Here is a 21,312-nt window from a genome sequence, read left to right on the forward strand (position 1 = left end):
TCACCCTTGATCACCCCCTGGGAAGTGAGGGGAGCAGTGGGCAGCAGCGGTGCCGCGCCCAGGAATCATTTATGGTGATTTAACCTCCAATTCCGACCCTTGATGCTGAGTGCCAAGCAGGGAGGTAATGAGTTCCATTTTTTTATAGTCTTTGGTATGACTCGGCCGGAATTTGAACTCACAACCTACCGATCTCAGGGCGGACACTCTAACCCAGGGGTAGGGAACCTATGGCTCTAGAGCCGATCTGGCTCTCGGATAAATCTGATCTGACATTGCTTAACACGAAAAGTAATGAATAATTCCACTTGTAATCACAGTGTTAAAAATAACGTTCAAAATATAAAACATTCTCATGCATGTTTAATCCATCCATCCGTTTCCTACCGCACCTGTTCAAGAAGTTGCGTTAAAGGTAAGAAGTTATTTATTATTGGTTAGTGTGGGGCTTGCCCTCCTGGGGGTTCTTCAGACCACCAAGCACCGACATGAGAGCCTGTTTCAGGGTTACAATATTGTTTTATTTTTCAATAAGTCTCTCAGTTGCTTTCCAGCAATTGTCTTTTTCTCTTTCGTTCTCGCTCGCGCTCTGGCTCCAGCCCCAACCCCGTCTCTCCTCCTGGTTGCTGCTTATAACAGAGCGACAGATGATTAGATAACAAGGCCCAGGTGGGCCATCTACACACCTGTCGCTGATTTCAAGGCCGATCCTGGCAACACCCAACTTCGCTGCAGGCCCGCAGGCCACGCCCCCTCCACATTTACTCATTTAGCTTCAGAATAACAATGTTATTACAAAGAATAAGATACCTATTATACTCTAAAAATGTTGGTCTTACTTAAAAAATGCAGTTGTGTTCAGTGTTAAAAATATTATATTGTTCTTAAGTAAATACATTCTAAAATATTTGGCTTCTTGGCTCTTTCAGTCAAAAAGGTTCCCGACCCCTGCTCCAACCACTAAGCCAGTGAGTAGATGAACCTAATTAAAACAATGTACTGTACACATACATATTGTAGAGTATCAATCACTTAAGGTTTATTTATAGAGCCCTTAATCACAAGTGTCTCAAAGGGCTGTCCAAGCCACAACATCCTCGGCTCAGATCCCACAGTGGAGGCAAAACATCGTAAAGAACAGGAAGAACTGACAAGTGCACTTGCGAAGGTACTCCAAAAACATGCTAAAAGTGAGCTAAACATTTACCAGGACTGTCAAAATCTACAAGTTAACTCAAGTGACTCATCAAAATATGATTGCATTACTCATCAACGCACTGAGATGAATCATGCAATTTATTTTGACCCTCTAACCACTGAGTAGGTAAATGCCCTCATGGATAAATCTAACACATTAAGTTGATGTGTCAAACACGGTGCCCACCTTAGTGACCGCGTGAGCAGCTTTGATTGCTCCAAATAGGTCTGGGCGATATGGCCTTTTTTTAATATCTCAATATTTTTAGGCCATATCGCGATACACGATATATATCTCGATATTTTGCCTTAGCCTTGAATGAACACTTAATACATATAATCACAGCAGTATGATGATTCTATGTGTCTACATTCAAACATTCTGCTATCACTGCTACATATTAGCAGTAATGCTACTTTTGGTAGCAACGCTTGTGCCCCACACCTGACAAATTAAAGTCCTCTATTCGACATCTTCCCGCTTGAAGCCGAACCACCGCCAGAGGATGGACCCCCTGCTGTTTTTCTTGGGAATTAATTTTTCCTTCATTCGCACCTTCTTTCTCTCGTATTACCACTCGCACGACTTCGCTAGCATCACAGCTAAAGTTACCCGTGCTGCTACCTCTCTGCTCCGCGAGGGCGTATACGTATGTGACGTGTGACGTGTGACGGTATGTGACGTGTGTAAGTTTGTGTGCTTGCTGTCTCTGAGAAGGAGACACACCAAGAAATGGGAAGAGCCTGTAGTGTAATGCCCGCAGCTAAAAGCAACTGCGTGAGAACGTATACTCGAATATCACAATATAATCATTTTCAATATCGCCCAGAGACAAGCAATATCGCGTATATCGATATATCGCCCAGCCCTAGCTCCAAAGCCACTTTTTAACTTCAATTGTAAATTAAGAGTAATCTGTTAAACTTTTCAAGTTTGTTGTGTGGTCGTTCCATTCTTTTTTGGCTTTACATAAAAAGGCTGATTGTGAAAAAGATGTTTTATGTCATGGTACGCTACACTGCCCCCTGGTGGAGGCTCGTGTGTTTCTAGCAGATGTAAACTGGACAAAGTGCTTAAGTGGCGCTGGTGCAGTGTTATTTAGGATTCAATGGGCCATTCGTATTGATGCTAATCTTTGAATGTTAGCTAAATCTAACAATCTATATTTTTGGAGAACTAAACAGTGATGGTGATGTTGTGGTTTTCGGTCAAGGATTTTGAGCGATTGTTTGTGCAAAGTTTCCAATGGCCTCAGTGTGAGCATAGCAATGCCTTGATTGGCGCCCAATGGCTATTTATTGTCTCTTAGTGTGGATACAATCCAGTATTTGGCTAAATATGCGTGTTTGTTTTTATGGTTAATGTTGATGGTATCATGAAGTTCAAGAAAATTAGGATTAATCTGAATTAATAATGAAGTGGACTTGGTCTACTTGACAGCTTTTGCCTCAGGAGGTCAACAAGAGGAAAGCCTACCCACAAAAGTAATTAGCCCGGACTTTATTCTGTCAAAGTGAAGCTATACTATAAACACTGTGTGTGTGTGTGTGTGTGTGTGTGTGTGTCTGTGTGTGTGTGTGTGTGTGTGTGTGTGTGTGTGTGTGTGTGTGTGTGTGTGTGTGTGTGTGTGTGTTGCCCTGAAACTGTCTAAACTTTCCCCGTAGCTGAAAGTAAGAAAATAAATAGAATCGCTTGTAAACTACAGCATCGCTTCATTGATCTGCTCTGAATGCTCGGCGGCTGTTTATTTGCAGAATATCAACTGGGGATGTTGTGTTTGTTTTAAGCTATATGCCCTTGTGTTGCAAAACATTCATCCTTTTACTACCGCTTTTCCCTTTCGAGGTCGCTGGGGGTGCTGGAGCCTATCTCAGATGCATTCGGGTGGTAGGCGGGGTACACCCTGGACAAGTCGCCACCTCATCGCAGGGCCAACACAGATAGACAGACAACATTCACACACTAGGGCCAATTTAGTGTTGCCAATCAACCTATCCCCAGGTGCATGTCTTTGGAGGTGGGAGGAAGCCGGAGTACCCGGAGGGAACCCACGCAGTCACGGGGAGAACATGCAAACTCCACACAGAAAGATCCCGAGCCAGGGATTGAACTCAGGACCCTCATATTGTTAGGCACAAGCATTAAACCCAGTACAGCGTTCTGCCGGTTGCAAAACATAATAAACCTAATAAAAAAGTCTTTTAGATTTCTTTTTAACGGAACTGTTAGATTTTTCGAAGTTTCCATGACCACGCATTAATAATTTGCATATAATGTAAACTTTAAAGTTAAAGTACCACAGATAGTCACACACACACACTAGGTGGGCTGAAATTACTCTCTGCATTTGACCCATCCCCTTGTTGCACCCCCTGGGAGGTGAGGGGAGCAGTGAGCAGCAGCGGTGGCCTTAATTGTATTTTCTGTGTGAAGTTGCAACCCCCACCTTGCACAAATCTTCCCAAACATGTTTAAATTTGTGCTTCAGAATTGGTTGTTTGTGCCTTTTCTGTTTTTGAGTTATTCTAAAATACATTTTCTGACCTGTGATGCCCTCCTCCCCCTTCCTCTACCGTGTCCAAATCACCCCAAACCTGTTGATTGATTGATACTTTTATTAGTAGATTGCACAGTACAGTACATATTCCGTACAATTGACCACTAAATGCTAACACCCCAATACATTTTTCAACTTTAATCAATTCATGGTTCCATTCGTTTGTGCTGGAAAAAGTTTTTTTCTTCTATATCTGTGTGTACCCCGCCTTCCGCCCGATTGTAGCTGAGATAGGCTCCAGCACCCCCCTCGGCCCCAAAAGGGAATAAGCGGTAGAAAATGGATGGATGGATGGATAGTTCTTAGGTTATTAACATTTCAATATAACCATCCACCTCATCTGGTCAAAGCCTCCAAGATAAACCAGTGCCAAAGGTTTGTGCTTCACATTTTTTTTGGTCTGCCTATTATAGTTTTTAAGTGATCATGATTTATGTGTTCGTTAATATGTTTCTAGTAATCATAGCTAGACCAGCCAACTATGTCCAACTCTCCCCAAACCTGCGCCATTCGTTTGGGCTGCAAAAATATTTTGTTTAACTGTAGTTTTTCATTTTTTTAAACTTGTCCCAGTCTTTTGTGCTATGTTTATCCTGCAACATTGCGGTTTTTAAGTTATTAACCTTTTATGGTTTTTACTTGTAATTAAACCTGTTACTAACCCCCAACTAAGTCAAAATCTTCCTATAATTTTCCTATTCATTTGTGCTAGTTTTCTACTGCAAACAAAGTTTTGTCTAATTATTATAGTTTTTTTAATGATTCACGTTTTATGATTCATAGCGATCTCCGTAAAACGTTATTAAATTAAAAACTAATTGTTGGATCAAACAATTTGCCGAACACATGATTGGGACAAGTATTACAGTTTTTAAGTTAATAACGTTTTATTATTTACAACCATCGACGTAAAACATTAATAACTTAAAAACTATAATAGTTACACCAAAACGTTTGCAGCTCAAACTACGGAGTTAAGTTTGGGGAGATTTAGACAAAGTTGGGGCGCCAACTTCACACTGGTATTTTACAATATGTAAATACATGGAAAATGACCAAAATTGATATCACATACATTTAAATTGTATTTCAATGTTCCAAATATGTCAAAACACCCGAATAGAAGGCACTCATTCTGATTTAAATTGTGGAACTTTATGCATTTTTTCAGATGAGTGATTATAGTATTTTTCTATGTGTAAATTCATACAATGTCACTAAAATTTTTAAAACATGTTCACGGTATCCAAGTATTGAACTTTTTTTTTCTTAGATTACGTTAATTTTAATTCTGGGGTTATTTGCTCGAACTTGGTATCCACATTTACATGCAGTTAACTAATCAAAGTGCACTTAAAGACCAAATACATATCATATTCTTACACCACTAATCCTTCATTTATATACGATGTACATTGTATTATGTTTTAAATGATGAAATACAGTACAGACCAAAAGTTTGGACACACCTTTTCATTTCAATGCGTTTTCTTTATTTTCATGACTATTTACATTGTAGATTGTCACTGGAGGCATCAAAACTATGACACCTGTGAAGTGAAAAGCTGTGAAGCTCATCGAGAGAATGCCAAGAGTGTGCAAAACAGTAATCAGAGCAAAGGGTGGCTATTTTGAAGAAACTACAATATAAAACATGTTTTCAGTTATTTCACCTTTTTTTGTTAAAGTTAAAGTTAGAGTACTAATGATTGTCACACACACACTAGGTGTTGCGAAATTATTCTCTGCATTTGACCCATCACCCTTGATCACTCCCTGGGAGGTGAGGGGAGCAGTGAGCAGCAGAAGTACATTACTCTACATGTGTTCCTTCATAGTTTTGATGCCTTCAGTGACAATCTACAATGCAAATAATGTAAATATGTTTCTTTCACTTTTTATTCCTAGCTGTATGTAGAAGTGTCTGGTTGCATCAGCTCCGCTACTTTAATGTCTTTAATGTCCTTTGTGTTCTTTGATGTTTCCCTCTTACACACATGTGAGAGGGATGTGTACTATGGCTATGAGTGTTTTTTATCTTTTGGCCTCAGTCTGGACCCACTCTCCAGAGGCCCAGGCTTAGACCGATTTTTTTATTTAATTGTATTTTAATCTTTTATTTTTTTCTCCCATTCCCCCCATTTGTTTACCTGTATCTCACCTTTTTTGTAAGGGGCGCCGGAAGTTGGCAGACCCGTCAGCCATCCTGTTCTGTCTCCCTGTAATGTTTGTCTGATCTTGAATGGGATTGTGCTGAAAATTTTAATTTCCCCTCGGAGATTAATAAAGTATGTCTGATTCTGATTCTGAAATAGTCATGGAAATAAAGAAAAGACATTGAATGAGAATGTGTGTTCAAACTTTTGGCCTGGACTATATCAATACCCTCTGTTGACTGGTCAAAACCAATGCAGGATGAGAGGTCATATAGGCCATTTCATTAGGCACACTTCCACAATCTATGGAGCCCCCATGCAAGACTTGGATCAAAAATTGCAAATTTTTTGATCGACACTGCTAGAGAGGTGTTAATTTAAAGTCCTACTGAAAGCCACTACTACCGACCACGCAGTCTGATAGTTTATATATCAATGATGAAATATTAACATTGCAACACATGCCAATATGGCCGGTTTAGTTTACTGAATTGCAGTTTTAAATTTCCCGCGAAGTATCCTGCTGAAAACATGGCGGAATAATGACGCGTGCGCGTGACGTCACCGGTGGTAGCGGACATGTTTTTCTAGCCCGATCCAAGCTCTAAGTAGTCTGCTTTAATCCCATAATTACACAGTATCCTGGACATCTGTGTTGCTGAATCTTTTGCCATTTGTTCAATGAATAATGGAGACGTCAAAGAAGAAAGCTGTAGGTGGGAAGTGGTGTATTGCAGCTGCCTTTAGCAACACAAACACAGCCGGTGTTTACTTGGTTACATTCCCGAAGGTGAAGCTTTACTATGGAACAGAGCGGTCAAGCGTACATGGTTCCCGACCACATGTCAACCGGCAGGTTTCGGTCAGAAAATTGTGCTAATAAATCGGCTCTTACCGTAGACATGAGCGGAGCTTGCGTCCTCCTGCAGCTGCGGACTATTACCTCCTCCCACCGGAGACACTGGCGCTCACCACACCCGTGGCCACACCCCTCCGACTTTCAGGTACCATATAATCTCACTAAAACACTAGTAACACAATAAGCAGATAAGAGATTTTCCAGAATTATCCTAGTAAATGTGTCTAATAATATCAATCGCTCCCACTTTTTTTTTCTAGTCATTTACTCTCACTATCCTTATCCACAAATCTTTCATCCTCGCTCAAATTAATGGGGAAATTGTTGCTTTCTCGGTTTGAATCGCTCTAGCTGCTGGTGGCTATGATTGTAAACGATGTTCAGATGTGAGGAGCTCCACAACCCGTGACGTCATGCGCACATCGTCTGCTACTTCCAGTACAGGCAAGGCTTTTTTATTAGCGACCAAAAGTTGCGAACTTTATGGTCGATGTTCTCTACTAAATCCTTTCAGCAAAAATATGGCAATATGGGGAAATGATGAAGTATGACACATAGAATGGAGCTGCTATCCCCCTTTAAATAAGAACATCTCATTTCAGTAGGCCTTTAAGGATGTGTTTATTACAGTGGTTTGTATTTTGTGCAATAATACACTAAGAGGTGCTGCTATTGTTTTAGTAGGCTTATTTGTTGACGGGGGAGGTGCAAAATCTTGGAAACAGCCCTCGGTATATGACTGCATATTAAATGTGAACGAATGTGAACCCACAGTCAGCTGACCTTCATGTGATGAATAGTCAGAGAGCTCTTGTATCTCTGGAAATAAATATTTCATGCAAAGTTGTCTGGACTAATTGATACGTAATAATAAGTGAGAGACGCACCTCGCTTGATGCCGACACGTGAAATGAAGACAGGCGGGGTGTTAATCACTTGTGCGTATCAAACACTTGTGGATGCGCTGGCTTGCTTTTACAGCCAATTTGGCTTCTGCTTCATCCTCCTCCTCCTCCTCTTCTCAGATCTCCAGGAAGGAGGAGCTGCGTCGCAGATTGGCTGAGCTTCAGCTGCAGCTCTGTGGCCCACAGCGAACTCTGGGGATCCGGGCAGACGGCGAGGAGGCAGAGATGAAAAGACAAGTGTAAGGATGCGAGCGGGCCCTGACGGCAGATGGAGAGAGGCGTAATTAGTCAAAATATTGACGCGGGGAAGCATTTGATCTTTTTGTGTACGTATCATTCCAAAAACACACTGCAGGTCAAACATGCTGACTTTAACAACGCAAGTTCTCCTGCTCATAATGTTTATCACCGTTCAGGGAATACTATATTAAAACCTTCCAGGGCTTTAATTGTAATGAATGACATAAAACACAACAAGTACGTCCGTTATGTGCGCCTCACCTTTCATCCAAATTGCTTTTTCCGGAGATCCTGGAGTCTATCCCAGCTGACTTGGAGTGAGAGGTTGAGCACGGCCTGGTCAGATATCACAGGATTTGAGACTAGAAACAACCTTCACAGGTACATAGTGTATAATGGAACCATTGCAGCCCTAGTTCAGAACCATTCATTCTCCTGTGCACCTTTTACACAGACTGTGACATACCTTTTTTTTTAATTTATAAATGGTTGATTTATGTAGGCTAGTAAGGTAAAGTTGTATACCTGACAAACTTGTCAGGTATACAACTTTACCTTACTAGCCTACATAAATCAAGCAGTTATAAATACACATCAGTAGGCTAAATGAACCTCTTCAACAAAACGTGACATACCTGTCAACCTGCTAGTGTTGTCCCGATACCGGTACCAAAATGTATTTCGATACTTTTCGGTGATTTTCTGTACTTTTCTAAATAAATGGGACCACAAAAAATTGCATTATTGGCTTTATTTTAACAAAAAATATATATGTTTGTTATTGCAAGTTTATCCTTAAATAAAATAGTGAACATACAAGACAACCTCTCTTTTATTAGTAAGTAAGCAAACAAAGGCTCCTAACTGACGTATGCAGTAACATATTGTGTCATTTTCCATTCTATTATTTTGTCAAAATCATTAAGGACAAGCGGTAGAAAATGAATTATTAATCTACTCCTTCATTTATTGTTAATATCAGTTTACTTTCTCTTTTAACATGTTCTACCTACACTTCTGTTAAAATGTAATAATCACTTATTCTTTTGTTTGGATATTTTACATTTGTTTGGGATGATACCCCACATTTACGTATCAATCCGATACCAAGTAGTTACAGGATCACACATTGGTCATATTCGAAGTCCTCATGTGTCCAGTGACATATTTCCTTTTATAAACATAATATAATTTAAAAAAAACAGAACGAAAGATTTTGTGATGCTTAAAAATATCGATGTAATCATAGTAGTATCAACTAGATATGGTCCTGTACTTGGTATCATTACAGTGGATGTTAGGTGTAGATCCACCCATGGTGTTTGTTTACATTGTAACGCCGGTGAGCTACGGTGTGTAGTGAAGCATGTTTAGCTATTCCTTGTCCTGCAGGGATGAAACTTGTAAGAAACTTACTTTATTTGTCGCCATGAAGGCGAAAATTAGTGATTAAGAAGTAGCTAAAACACTGCAGACTGTCGATGGACGTTAGCCGCTAGCCAGCATTAAAGAATCTCTTCCTGAGGGCGTTTCAGTGTTATAACTTCACCTTTATAGGTAGTTTTTAAGCCAAAATGCGTCCGTTCCCCATTTTCTGTCTACACACATTGTGTGTTTGTAAGGACTCTGTGACTGTGTGCTGCCGAACATGCTTGTCTCCTAGTAAATCAGACGATGACGGGGGCTTGTGGGTGGGGGACCGGTACTTTTCAGAGGTGGTATGGTACCGAATATGATTCTTTAGTATGGCGGTACTATACTAATACTCGTATACCATACAACCCTACCAGTTACTATGGTAATCTACGTCACAGCAGCTCAGACGGGGCACCAAGCAGTGTGGGTGGGGAGTGTTTCCATAGAGTGTTTCCATAGCGGCCAGCCTGAAATGTGGGTGTCAGGTACAGACGCGGAAGGAGATTTTTACAAGAAAGTTCTAAAGCTTAGTGATATATCAGATTGTAGCTGGGTTTTTGTTTTACCCTTTGCGTTCATATTTCGCTGTGTTTGTTGCATTTGGCTTGATTATAAAATATGTTAATTGAGGGGGGGTGACATTCATATGTTGTCAATATTCAAGGTTTTATCGTTTAATGGAAAATATTTAAATTCCATTCCGTTTTTTAAGGCGGTTTGTCATGACATTTTTAGGATTCAATTAGACTTTATTGTGAGGTTTTGTATTATTTTCCTAAAAATAAATATACCGGCCCCCAGACACATTTTTTTCTCTAAATTCGGCCCCCGAGTCAAAATAATTGCCCAGGCCTGTGTCAGTACGTAGCTTAGGTCCGAGTCATCGTCAGTTGCAGTTCCGATTATTCCAGCCTTTCTGAATCCGGACAGGATGGTTTCGGTTGTCACTGAAGCCCATCCATGCTTTGTCGATCCATCCAATGACATCCAGAAAAGTTCCCAGGTACTGAAGTAGTAGCAGGTGGCATCTTTTTTTTCACAATGCACTTCTGCCATGACCTGCTCCTGTCAAATTTTTTATGGTTGACGTGTGTGTGTGTGTGTGTGTGTGTGTGTGTGTGTGTGTGTGTGTGTGACGATTGCTGATATACGCCTAGTCTCTTATGTGAATGAGATAAATAATATTATTTGATATTTTACGGTAATGTGTTAATAATTTCACACATAAGTCGCTCCTGAGTATAAGTCACACCCCCGGCCAAACTATGAAAAAAAACTGCGACTTATAATCTGAGAAATACGGTATGTCAACAGTTGTTGGCAAACGACAGAGGAGCTATGATGCTAATTCTAAGATAGAGGTGATATGAAAAAACCTAATGACGTTTATTGTAAACAAAACCGATCATTAACACCGAATTGTTGAATATGCTCAAAAAGTACTCATGTACACTAAGAAATCATTTAATAATTGTCAACATTTTTAAATGTTTTGTAGGCATGTTAGGTTTTAAGCTATTTAGCGATTGACGCGCCTGCTAACGTTTGATGCACAGTTATTTTTATCCCAGTATATTTGAATATCCTTAAAAAGTACTTAAACACATACTGAAGTCATTAAACCATTTAAAAAAATTAATTTGTCTTGCATTCATGTCCGCAAGCGATGAATTTGCCAGCTAGCGATGAACACGCTAGCTGCTTTTCTACGAAATGAGAAGAATTAATACGTTTTCATCATAATAAAAATTTGAAACGGTGATACTAATTGTCAGGAATTTTATTGTTGTACCAGTAATCCCTAAATCATCAATCTCTCCAGCAGCTAAGAAATATAATACAATCGTTCATTGTGATACAATGAAAATTGGATTGTCTTATATTCGTATATTCAGCTCAACATTATTTTGATTTAATATCTTCATTTAATAGTAAACTTTTAATAGAAAAGGTAACGAAAAAAAGTCATTCTATCTAGTAAAAAGAGCCTGAGTTTAGTAGGTTGTGAGTTCAAACCCCGGCCGAGTCATACCAAAGACTATAAAAATGAGACCGATTACCTCCCTGCTTGGAACTCAGCATCAAGGCTTGGAATTGGGGGTTAAATCCCCAGAAATGATTCCGGAGCATGGCCACCGCTGCTGCTCACTGCTCCCCTCACCTCCTAGGGGGTGATCTAGGGCAGATTACCTAGTTTCACCTATTTGGGTTAAAGATATTTTTTGCAAACCAGTAATTATAGTCTGCTAATTATGTGTTGTGTATGTCTGATTCAGATTCTGATTGTTGCGTGTCGGTGCTGTCTAGAGCTGGGCAGAGTAACCATGTAATACTCTTCCATATCAGTAGGTGGCAGCCGGCAGCTAATGGCTTTGTAGATGTTGGAAACAGCAAGAGGCAGCATGCAGGTTAAAAGGTATCTAATGCTTAAACGAAAAATGAACAAAAGGTGAGTGCCCCTAAGAAAAGGCATTGAAGCTTAGGGAACGAAGCTAAAACTGAACTGGCTACAAAGTAAACATAAACAGAATGCTGGAGGACTGCAAAGACTTACTGTGGAGCAAAGACGGCGTCCACAATGTACATCTGAAAATGACATGACAATCAACAATGTCCCCACAAAGAAGGATAAAAAGAACTGAAATATTCTTGATTGTTAAAACAAAGTAGATGCGGGAAATATCGCTCAAAAGAAGACATACAACTGCTACAGGAAAACACCAAAAAAAAGAGAAAAAGCCACCAAAATAGGAGCGCAAGACAAAAACTAAAAGGCTACACACAGGAAAACTCCAAATAAGTCAGGGCGTGATGTGACAGGTGGTGACAGTACACATACTTTGAGACAAGAGCTATAGTGATGCATGCTTGCTTATGCTTTAAAGTCATATCCAACAATTGCGACAACGACCTTTTATTGTTAACTGAGTTTCATTTTTTAATCATTTCTGCTGGTGGTGTGCCTCTGCATTTTTCAACGCAAAAACGTGCCTTGGCTTAAAAAAGGTTGAAAAAAACTGATCTAGGGTGATGGGGCAAATGCAGAGAATAATTTCGCCACACCTAGTGTGTGTGTAACAATCATAGGTACTTTACTTTAACTTAGACTTCACTTAAAATCCATGTCTGGTACTCTCTGCAGTTGAGTAAATAAACTCCCTCTGGCCACAATATGAGATTATACATCCACAGGAAGCCCGAACTTGAACAGTACAGCCTCCATCTTTCCTGCTTATGCATTCCGCCCTTGTTTTGTGCACCGGCACAGGGAGGACGCCCCCGAGGCCTTTCTATCACAAGCGCCTCCGGCCTCAAAGATCCTGAGGGGCGAAGAGGAGAAGTGTAAATGTGAAGCCGGGCCGGCGCCGCCTGCCACGCGTAAAGCGACAGGAGGAACGGCGAATACGGCCCAGAGGCAGGAAAGGACACAGAATGTCACCGTGTCACATCACGGCGGGCGGGACACGCCAGAAGACGGTCTGGACCACGACGACGGGGAGCAGGAAGGTGGGGCTGGAGGGATAGCAAGCTATAGCATGATTAGGATCTACAATGAGATTATGCATGTTTGCCTGAGGGGGATTCTTGTTTTTGTTAACATTACAGTAACGAGTTATGACAGCACACACTCATTTGGCATACAAATGCCACGTGGCCAACTATACACATCTTTTTCTCTCAGATGCTGACTTCACAGCCCTTAAAAGGTGTTGGCAGAAATCAAAGTTCCGCCTGAGGCTGCTGGAGGGTCACAACGACATCATCACCTGTGTGGTTGCTGTTGACAACCTGGTGGTTTCTGGCAGGTAACAAAAAACACATCACACTAAAATGATGGTCGATGCAACATTATTGTACACTAACCACACACAAATGTAGTTTAGGGTTTCTAAAGGTGTTCAATTACGAGAGAATAGTTGTAATTAGCACGATGGTACAGGGGTTAGTGCATGTGCCTCACAATACGAAGGTCCTGAGTAGTCTTGGGTTCAATCCCAGGCTCGGGATCTTTCTGTGTGGAGTTTGCATGTTCTCCCCGTGACTGCGTGGGTTCCCTCCGGGTACTCCGGCTTCCTCCCACTTCCAAAGACATGCACCTGGGGATAGGTTGATTGGCAACACTAAATGGTCCCTAGTGTGTGAATGTTGTCTGTCTATCTGTGTTGGCCCTGCCATGAGGTGGCGACTTGTCCAGGGTGTGTGCCGCCTTCCGCCCAAATGCAGCTGAGATAGGCTCCAGCATCCCCCCGCAAACCCGAAAGGGACAAGCAGTAGAAAATGGATGGATGGAAGTTGTAATAAGCCCAAAATAAAAGTCATAATATTTTGAGCATCTCGTAATATTAGAAAAAAAAGTTTTTTGTTTTTTTACGACAAAAAAAGACAATAACGTAAAAAAACAAAACATAGTTCAATAAGAATAAAACTTAGATTTTTGCAAAAGTTGATTTGATAAAATCCGTTTTCCAAGAAAAATTAATTATTTTGTGTGTTTTAAGTTATTATTTAGGAGGAATTTTCTTTTTAGAAAAGTTGATAAAGTCGATAAATTACACAAGAAAAGTTGAAACTGTAAAAAAAGCTATATTAAGATAATAATGTCGTCATTTTGCAAGGGGTAAAAAAGCATTTTAAGGGATTAACAGCGAAATATACTTTTAATTCTGACAAATTAAATACGTTTCATTTCAAGAAATAAGAATAATCTTCAATAAATTATTTTCAAATTAGCAAAATAAAACTCGTAGTATTAGTTCTATGATTGGAAAAAGTAATAGCAGCAATAAATATGTAAGAATATTACAAGACAAATAGTCATCATTTTATGAAAAATGTGGTCACTTTACAAGAACAACATCGTCATTTATTAATACAAAAAAGTCTTAAGATGAATGAAGAAATAAAAAGCATTAGTGTCGGACATGTCATTGTCTTTATTCTAGTGAAATTATTTTTTCTGGAAAAATATTACTATCATTTATTGTACCATTAAAATGTATTCTAGTAAATGATGACTTCAGCACGTCCTTATTAGCAATTTATGGGTTCAGACATTGCTTTACATTCACTCAAATTCGGATATTGGATATGACATTATTATGTATGAAAAGGTGGGTATTTTGTAATAGTTTTGACTGTAAGAATAATAATAATAATAATAATAATAGCTGACATTACGAATCTGATATTTCACTGCATAATCCTGAGTGTGACACTATCAATATCAATACTTATTGTTTTGATCGCTGGCGTCGCCTCAGATCTTATCTCGCTCTCATTTCATCATTCGCCCATTTGTCGCTCACATTTTCCAGCCGAGATACGACCGTCAAGGTGTGGCATGTTCCCACGGCAACGGAGCACAAGAACCTGGGGGGTCACACTGCCGGGGTCACCTGCCTGTCTGCCCCTCCCCCTGAGTACTGCAAGAAGCTGGGTGAGGACACACGCACACACACACACACACACACACACACACACACACACACACACACACACACACACACACACACACACACACACACACACACACACACACACACACGCACGCGTCCAGTAAATGCTCCAACTCCTCCATGTGTCTCAGCTGTGTGGTAATTATAAGCGTGCTTCATCACATGGGGTCCAAGGAGAAATCAGCCCACGAACGTCTCTCTGTGAACTCTCCTGCTCTTTAAAACGTCTCGCCTCTTATATCACTGAACACACTTGCCTTCTGACTTAAATGACCATAAATGACCTGAAATGTGGCGGCGCTGTAACTGTCTTACTTGATATTGTACACACCAGCACTTAATTACAGTTATGTAACACTCACCAATCACCCCACCCTCCATCCACCCTCCATCCACCCTTCCTCCTCCTCCACTGCTCTCTCCACAGCCTGGTTGTTGTCGCTGTCAGAAAAGGAGAGGTTTATTTTGAGCGGCTCGGCAGACTGCAACGTCAAGATCTGGGCCCTGAGCATCGGTACGCTTCAACACAACCAAACAACAGTAGAAGGTTTACCACTTTCGGTTTTAGTTGCCAAATGTACACCAAAAGTACAAAGGTGAGGTACTCCAGGGCTCGGCAACCCAAAATGTTGAAAGAGTCATATCGGACCACAAATACCAAAAAAAATCTGTCTGAAGCTGCAAAAAAAAGAAAAGCCTTATATAAGTGTTACAGTGAAGGCAACACATGATGTAAGTGTCTATATTAGCCTACAATCTAAGGCTGACGCAAATCTTTGTTGACAGAAATGTTGTATTTTTATATTGTATTTTACACATTTTTACAACTTTAAAACATTAGAAGAACGGAGGCTTCTCAGAGGGGGAGATCACTCCTGGAAATTACTAACTTAGAATGGCCAAAGGTCTAGATGTGTGTGTCCTAGTTTAAGGAAGCGGAAAGCTGTCTCCTTCTAATGGATTTATTACAATCTTTGCAAACCGGGTAACGTTTGCTGTGGTCTGGAACAACATGGCACACAAACAACTTAGAGAAATGCAGCGAAGACTTACAGATAATATGTCATAAGACATGCAAATATACATTAAATACACAAAGCACATAAGCAGAGGAAATTCAATATACCTACAAACAAGGCATAATAGTGCCTCAGACTGGAAGTCTCCGCATAGAGTGGTGAGGATGGCAGGAAAGATCATTAAGACTCCTCTTCCTCCTATCCAGGAAATCACAAAAAGCCACTGCCTGACCAGGGCTCAGAAAATGTGTAGAGGCTCCTCCCACCCCCACCAAGGACTGTTCTCACTGCTGGACTCTAGAAAGAGGTTCCGCAGCCTCTGTCGCAGAACCTCCAGGTTCTGTAACAGCTTCTTCCCTCAGGCCATAAGACTCTTGAACGCATCATAATAATCCCCTCAATTCCCCACAAAAACGGATTAACTCGCTGGAATAAAAAGACGATATAACATACATCCATAAACGTGGATGCATATGCAAAAGTGCTATATATTTTTCTGTACAGTAATCTGTTTATTTATATCTGCAATTTATTGCTCTTTCATCCTGCACTACAACGAGCTAATGCAACAAAAATTCACTTGTTATCTGTACTTTAAAGTTCAAACTTGAATGACAATAAAAGGAAGTCTACGTTTAAGTCTAATAATGATGCAATATGTACATACAGCAAGCCTAAATAGCATGTTATCATCAATTAGCTTGCAGTCATGCACTGACCAAATATGCCTGATAAGCGCTCCAGCAAATCAATAAAATCAACAAAGCTCACCTTTGTGCATTCACGCACAGCATAAAACTTTTGGTGGACAAAATAAGACAAAAAAGGAGTGTGGCAGCATAGGAGAAAGTTGTACATGTAAACATACTACGATGAGTTCAAAGATCACTGAAATTAGTAGGACATAACATTGCTTGCTAAAAAATACTCTCATCAGTGAAGCATGTATAACATAAACAGTGGGATTTATAACAATTAGGAATGTTTGTGTCATGTTTGTTGTCCTACAGAAAATATATTAAAACAAAACAAAAACAAAAATTTCTTCTACTTTTTCCATTTTCACACATCTTTGAAAGATGTCCAGAGCGCAATGTGGCTCTAGAGCTGCGGGTTGCTGACCCCTGAGGTTCTCTATTATTAAAGTAGACAGTCCAGTGTTAGGGCCTAGAAATGGCCATTATATTACAACATTTATATGATTGACAATAGGGAAATCCATTGATGTTTTCTCAATTTTATTTGAAGCATTCGAGCAATGCTCATTTTTTATGGTAAAGTCATAAAAAATAAATATTACAATGCAAAGCTTGTTTTGAAAAAAAAAAAAATTGTATAACAAGCAAAAGATACATTTTATGAGGATTATACAGAGCTATTACAAGAAAATGTTTTCTTGTTTTAATAAAGTAATAATAGTCAGTCTTGTGGGGGGAAAAAGGATGAATTCTGTGATAATTAAACCATAATCCATCCATCCATTTTCTACCTACATATTACCAGGAAAATATGTTTTATATTAGAAGAAAAAAAAAGTTATACGAGTCTAAATTTAAGGCAGGGTACACCCTGGACAAGTCTTCACCTCATCGCAGGGCCAACACAGATAGACGGACAACATTCACACACTAGGGACCATTTAGTGTTGCCAATCAACCTATCCCCAGGTGCATGTCTTTGGAGGTGGGAGGGGCCTAACCCCAGGTGCATGTCTTTGGAGGTGGGAGGAAGCCGGAGTAGAACCCACGCAGTCACGGGGAGAACATGCAAACTCCACACAAAAAGATATATATTGAATATGAGTGTGGATGTTGTCTGTCTATCTGTGGGATGAGGTGGCAACTTGTACAGGGTCTACCCCACCTTCCGTCCGTGTGCAGCTGAGATAGGCTCCAAGGGACAAGCAGTAGATAATGGATGGATGGATATATCACTGACTATAATTATATGAGATTATTGTCAAAATGTTACATGGAATTTTTTTTTAATGTAAGTCAAACTTTTTATTTTATGAGAATAAAGCCATGTTGTTATAAATCTCATAATTCAACTAAGTCGAATATTCACAGACAACAAATATCTTTCACATACCCGGTCAAGACTTAGTCGTAACGAATAAAATAGATCAGTGCAACTATAGCGTTTGTAAACAATCTACACATACGTGCAAGAAGAAGCAGCCTTGGGCGTGTGTGTGTGTGTGTATTTGTGCGTGTGTGTGTATTTGTGCGTGTGTGTGTGTGTGTGTGTGTGTGTGTGTGTGTGTGTGTGTGTGTGTGTGTGTGTGAGAGAGAGACTGGAGCTTGCAATTAAGCCTACATTTTCTCTGTAGGGCAATGTGTAAAGTCGATCTACACGTTCAACGTGGTGACGGCGCTCTGCTTTGTGCCTGAGGGAGACGGCTACATCATCACTGGCTCAGGTGCGGCGTGGACACAACAAAGGAACGCCAGTCAAAGCCTGCCGCATCAGAGAGGGCAGCGCTGTATACACTATGAAGATGAATGCATAATGTGTTGAAACACACACACACACACACACACACTGAGTATATAGTGCAGGGCTGCATCAGGTACATGGAGACACATAATTTAGGCAGGCGGGCTCAGGTGTGTTGACCGCGACTGACAGTAATGGCTGCCAGACGCCTGTCGCTGCGTGTCAGCCTCACACTCTGTCACTCCACAGACGGGGGCAAAGTTCAAACCTGGAACTGGCACACTTTGGACAACTGCCAGTCAATCAACGCACACCAGGAAGCAGTCACCTCCATCCAGGTAAGTACATGGATCAAACTTCTTTCAAATACTCGTGGCTCATGCTGTTTATGGGATTAACTGCAGAGAGTAACAGGCGTTTAGATTTCAGGTCAAATAATGTTTTGTTCCCTTTAAATGCCTGTGTGAACATTAGCTTTATGAGTGACATTAATAAGACATGGCAAATATTGGAGGTGCAGCCTTTATTTATTCAACTGGACGACATACCCGGTAATTTATTGGACCGCGGCGTCTATTAGAGCGGAGGCCAGTATGTGAAGAAATACAGTAGCAAAACAATGTGTGAGCTGTATTGGAGGTCTGAGAGATTATTATGGTTGTTGCCATAGCAACAGCAGTTTTATTGGAACTGGATATGTCCTCAAAAAAAGATGGGGAAGAAAAAGTAAAACAAAATAGGAGAAAAAAGTGAGTTACAAAATAATGTTAAAGGCCTACTGAAAGCCACTACTAGCGACCACGCAGTCTGATAGTTTATATATCAATGATGAAATATTAACATTGCAACACATGACAATACGGCCGCTTTAGTTTACTAAATTGCAATTTTAAATTCCCCGCGGAGTGTCCTGTTGAAAACGTCGCGGTATGATGACACGTGTTTGTGACGTCACCGGTTGTAGCGGACATTTTGTTCCAGCCCGATCCCAGCTATAAGTAGTCTGCTTTAATCGCATAATTACACGGTATTCTGGACATCTGTGTTGCTGAATCTTTTGCAATTTGTTCAATTAATAATGGAGACGTCAAAGATGAATGCTGTTGTTGGAAAGCGGTGGATTGCAGCTGCTTTTAGCACCGAAACACAGCCGGTGTTTCCTTGTTTGTTGTGAAGCTTTAACACAGAGCGGTCAAGCGAACATGTTTCTCTTGTTTCGAAAGTTTTTGGATGGGAAAATTGTGATATTAAGTCGGCTCTTACCAGAGACTTTAGTGGATTATGCGACCTCCTCCTGTAGCTGTCAAAAAGGCAGCTGTGATCTTGGCTTTTCTCAGAGACACTGGCGTTCACCGCAGCCCTCCGACTTTCAGGTATTTCTTTATAATCTCACTAAAACACTATTAACACAATAAGCAGATAAGGGATTTTCCAGAATTATCCTAGTAAATGTGTCTAATAACATCTGAATCGCTCACACTGCCATCGCCTGGAGCGTCGCCTTTTCTTTCTTTTTTTTTTCTTTTTTTTAGTGCTTCACTCTAACTTTCCTCATCCACAAATCTTTCATCCTCGCTCAAATTAATGGGGAACTCGTCGCTTTCTCGGTCGGAATTGCACTTGCTGCTGGTGGCTATGATTATAAACAATGTTCAGATGTGAGGAGCTCCACAACCCGTGACGTCACGCGCACATCGTCTGCTACTTCCGGTACAAGCAGGGCTTTTTTATTAGCGACCAAAAGTTACGAACTTTATCGTCGATGTTCTCTACTATGTCTTTTCAGCAAAAATATGGCAATATGGCGAAATGATCAAGTATGACACATAGAATGGAGCTGCTATCCCCGTTTATATAAGAACATCTCATTTCAGTAGGCCTTTAAAGAATTTTAAGAATTATGATTGAAACATTTTTGAGGATACAAAAATATGTACACTTTCTGAGAATTTATGGCAGTCATGTTACCGGAAAAATAGTTTTATTATAATTAAGTCATAATATGAAAATAAAGTTGGAATTCTTATGAAAATAAAGTCAGAATATGAGAAAAAAAAGTCATAGTAATATAAGAATAACGTTTTTCGTTTTATGGGATTTTAATTTATTTTATTTTTGTCATGTTAGGAGAAAAAAAGTTATATTACTCCAGTATAGGTTTTATGAGACTAAAGTTGTAATATTACAAGACAAAAAGTTGTCATTTAATGTGAGTAAAGTCAATGTGATAACAAAGTTGTAGTTTTATGACAATTGTGACATTACAAGGAAAAAGTTGGAATAATATTAATAAATGTTTTATAGGGGAATAAGGTTGTAAGATTACAAGGAAAAAAGTTCACATTTGATGTGTCAAGTCATATTGTTACATGAAAAAAGTTTAATCATATAAAAATATGATAATAGTAGAAAAAAAAGTTATTTTATGTGACTAAAGTCATAATATGAAAAAAAGTCATATTAATGTATATATAAGGTATAATTTCATAAGAAAATTTTATAATACTAAAAAAGTAATACATAAAGTTGCTATAAGATTTTAAAAAGTTTTGGAAAACTACAGGGAACATGTTTTTGTGAAAATAAAGTAATGTTACTAAAAAAAGTTTCAAAATGGTGAGAATAAAGTTATATAACAAAAATTCCTTTTTCGTAGAATCACTAAATGAGTATTTTATTATGTTTTAGTACTGTGAGAAAAAAGTTGTGATATAATTAGAATTAAGTAATAAAGAATAAAGTCATTAATTTAAGAAAAACATTTTAAGATTATAAGAATAAAGTTGCATTTTAAAAGCAAAAAGTTGTGAGATTGGAATCATATAATATGAAAAATGGTTTAGTTATTAAAAACAAAGTCGTAATACTACAAACAATGTTGTCGTATTAGAAAAAAGGTTTGATTTTATGAGAACAGTTATCATATTAAAATAGTAATATAAAAAGTTGCTATATGGAAAGATGGATGCACAGACCAGGAAAAAAATGGTAAAACTATGAGGAACATGTTTTTATGAGAAGTGTGTATATATATCCATCCATATATATATATATATATATTAGGGGT

The 21,312-nt window shown here is 39.5% G+C and overlaps 2 protein-coding genes across 2 annotated transcripts in view; one reads left to right on the top strand and one right to left on the bottom strand.

Moving 5' to 3' along the window:
* Positions 1 to 21,312, top strand: part of si:ch211-154o6.3 (uncharacterized protein LOC563854 homolog) — a 30,805-nt gene that overhangs the window by 2,141 nt on the left and 7,352 nt on the right. Inside the window, exons 2-8 of the mRNA XM_061914840.1 lie at positions 7,796 to 7,914; positions 12,600 to 12,838; positions 13,014 to 13,137; positions 14,647 to 14,768; positions 15,215 to 15,301; positions 18,139 to 18,228; positions 18,495 to 18,583. Coding sequence (XP_061770824.1) covers positions 7,796 to 7,914; positions 12,600 to 12,838; positions 13,014 to 13,137; positions 14,647 to 14,768; positions 15,215 to 15,301; positions 18,139 to 18,228; positions 18,495 to 18,583 — 870 coding nt within the window. The remainder of the gene's footprint in view (positions 1 to 7,795; positions 7,915 to 12,599; positions 12,839 to 13,013; positions 13,138 to 14,646; positions 14,769 to 15,214; positions 15,302 to 18,138; positions 18,229 to 18,494; positions 18,584 to 21,312) is intronic.
* cops7a (COP9 constitutive photomorphogenic homolog subunit 7A) overlaps positions 500 to 21,312 on the bottom strand; it is a 96,390-nt gene continuing 75,577 nt past the window's right edge. The window contains exon 9 of the mRNA XM_061914841.1: positions 500 to 8,251. Within this exon, the coding sequence (XP_061770825.1) occupies positions 8,173 to 8,251 (79 nt within the window). The 3' untranslated portion in view covers positions 500 to 8,172. The remainder of the gene's footprint in view (positions 8,252 to 21,312) is intronic.

Source organism: Nerophis ophidion, linkage group LG11, assembly GCF_033978795.1.
Source record: "Nerophis ophidion isolate RoL-2023_Sa linkage group LG11, RoL_Noph_v1.0, whole genome shotgun sequence".
NCBI classification, from domain to species: domain Eukaryota; kingdom Metazoa; phylum Chordata; class Actinopteri; order Syngnathiformes; family Syngnathidae; genus Nerophis; species Nerophis ophidion.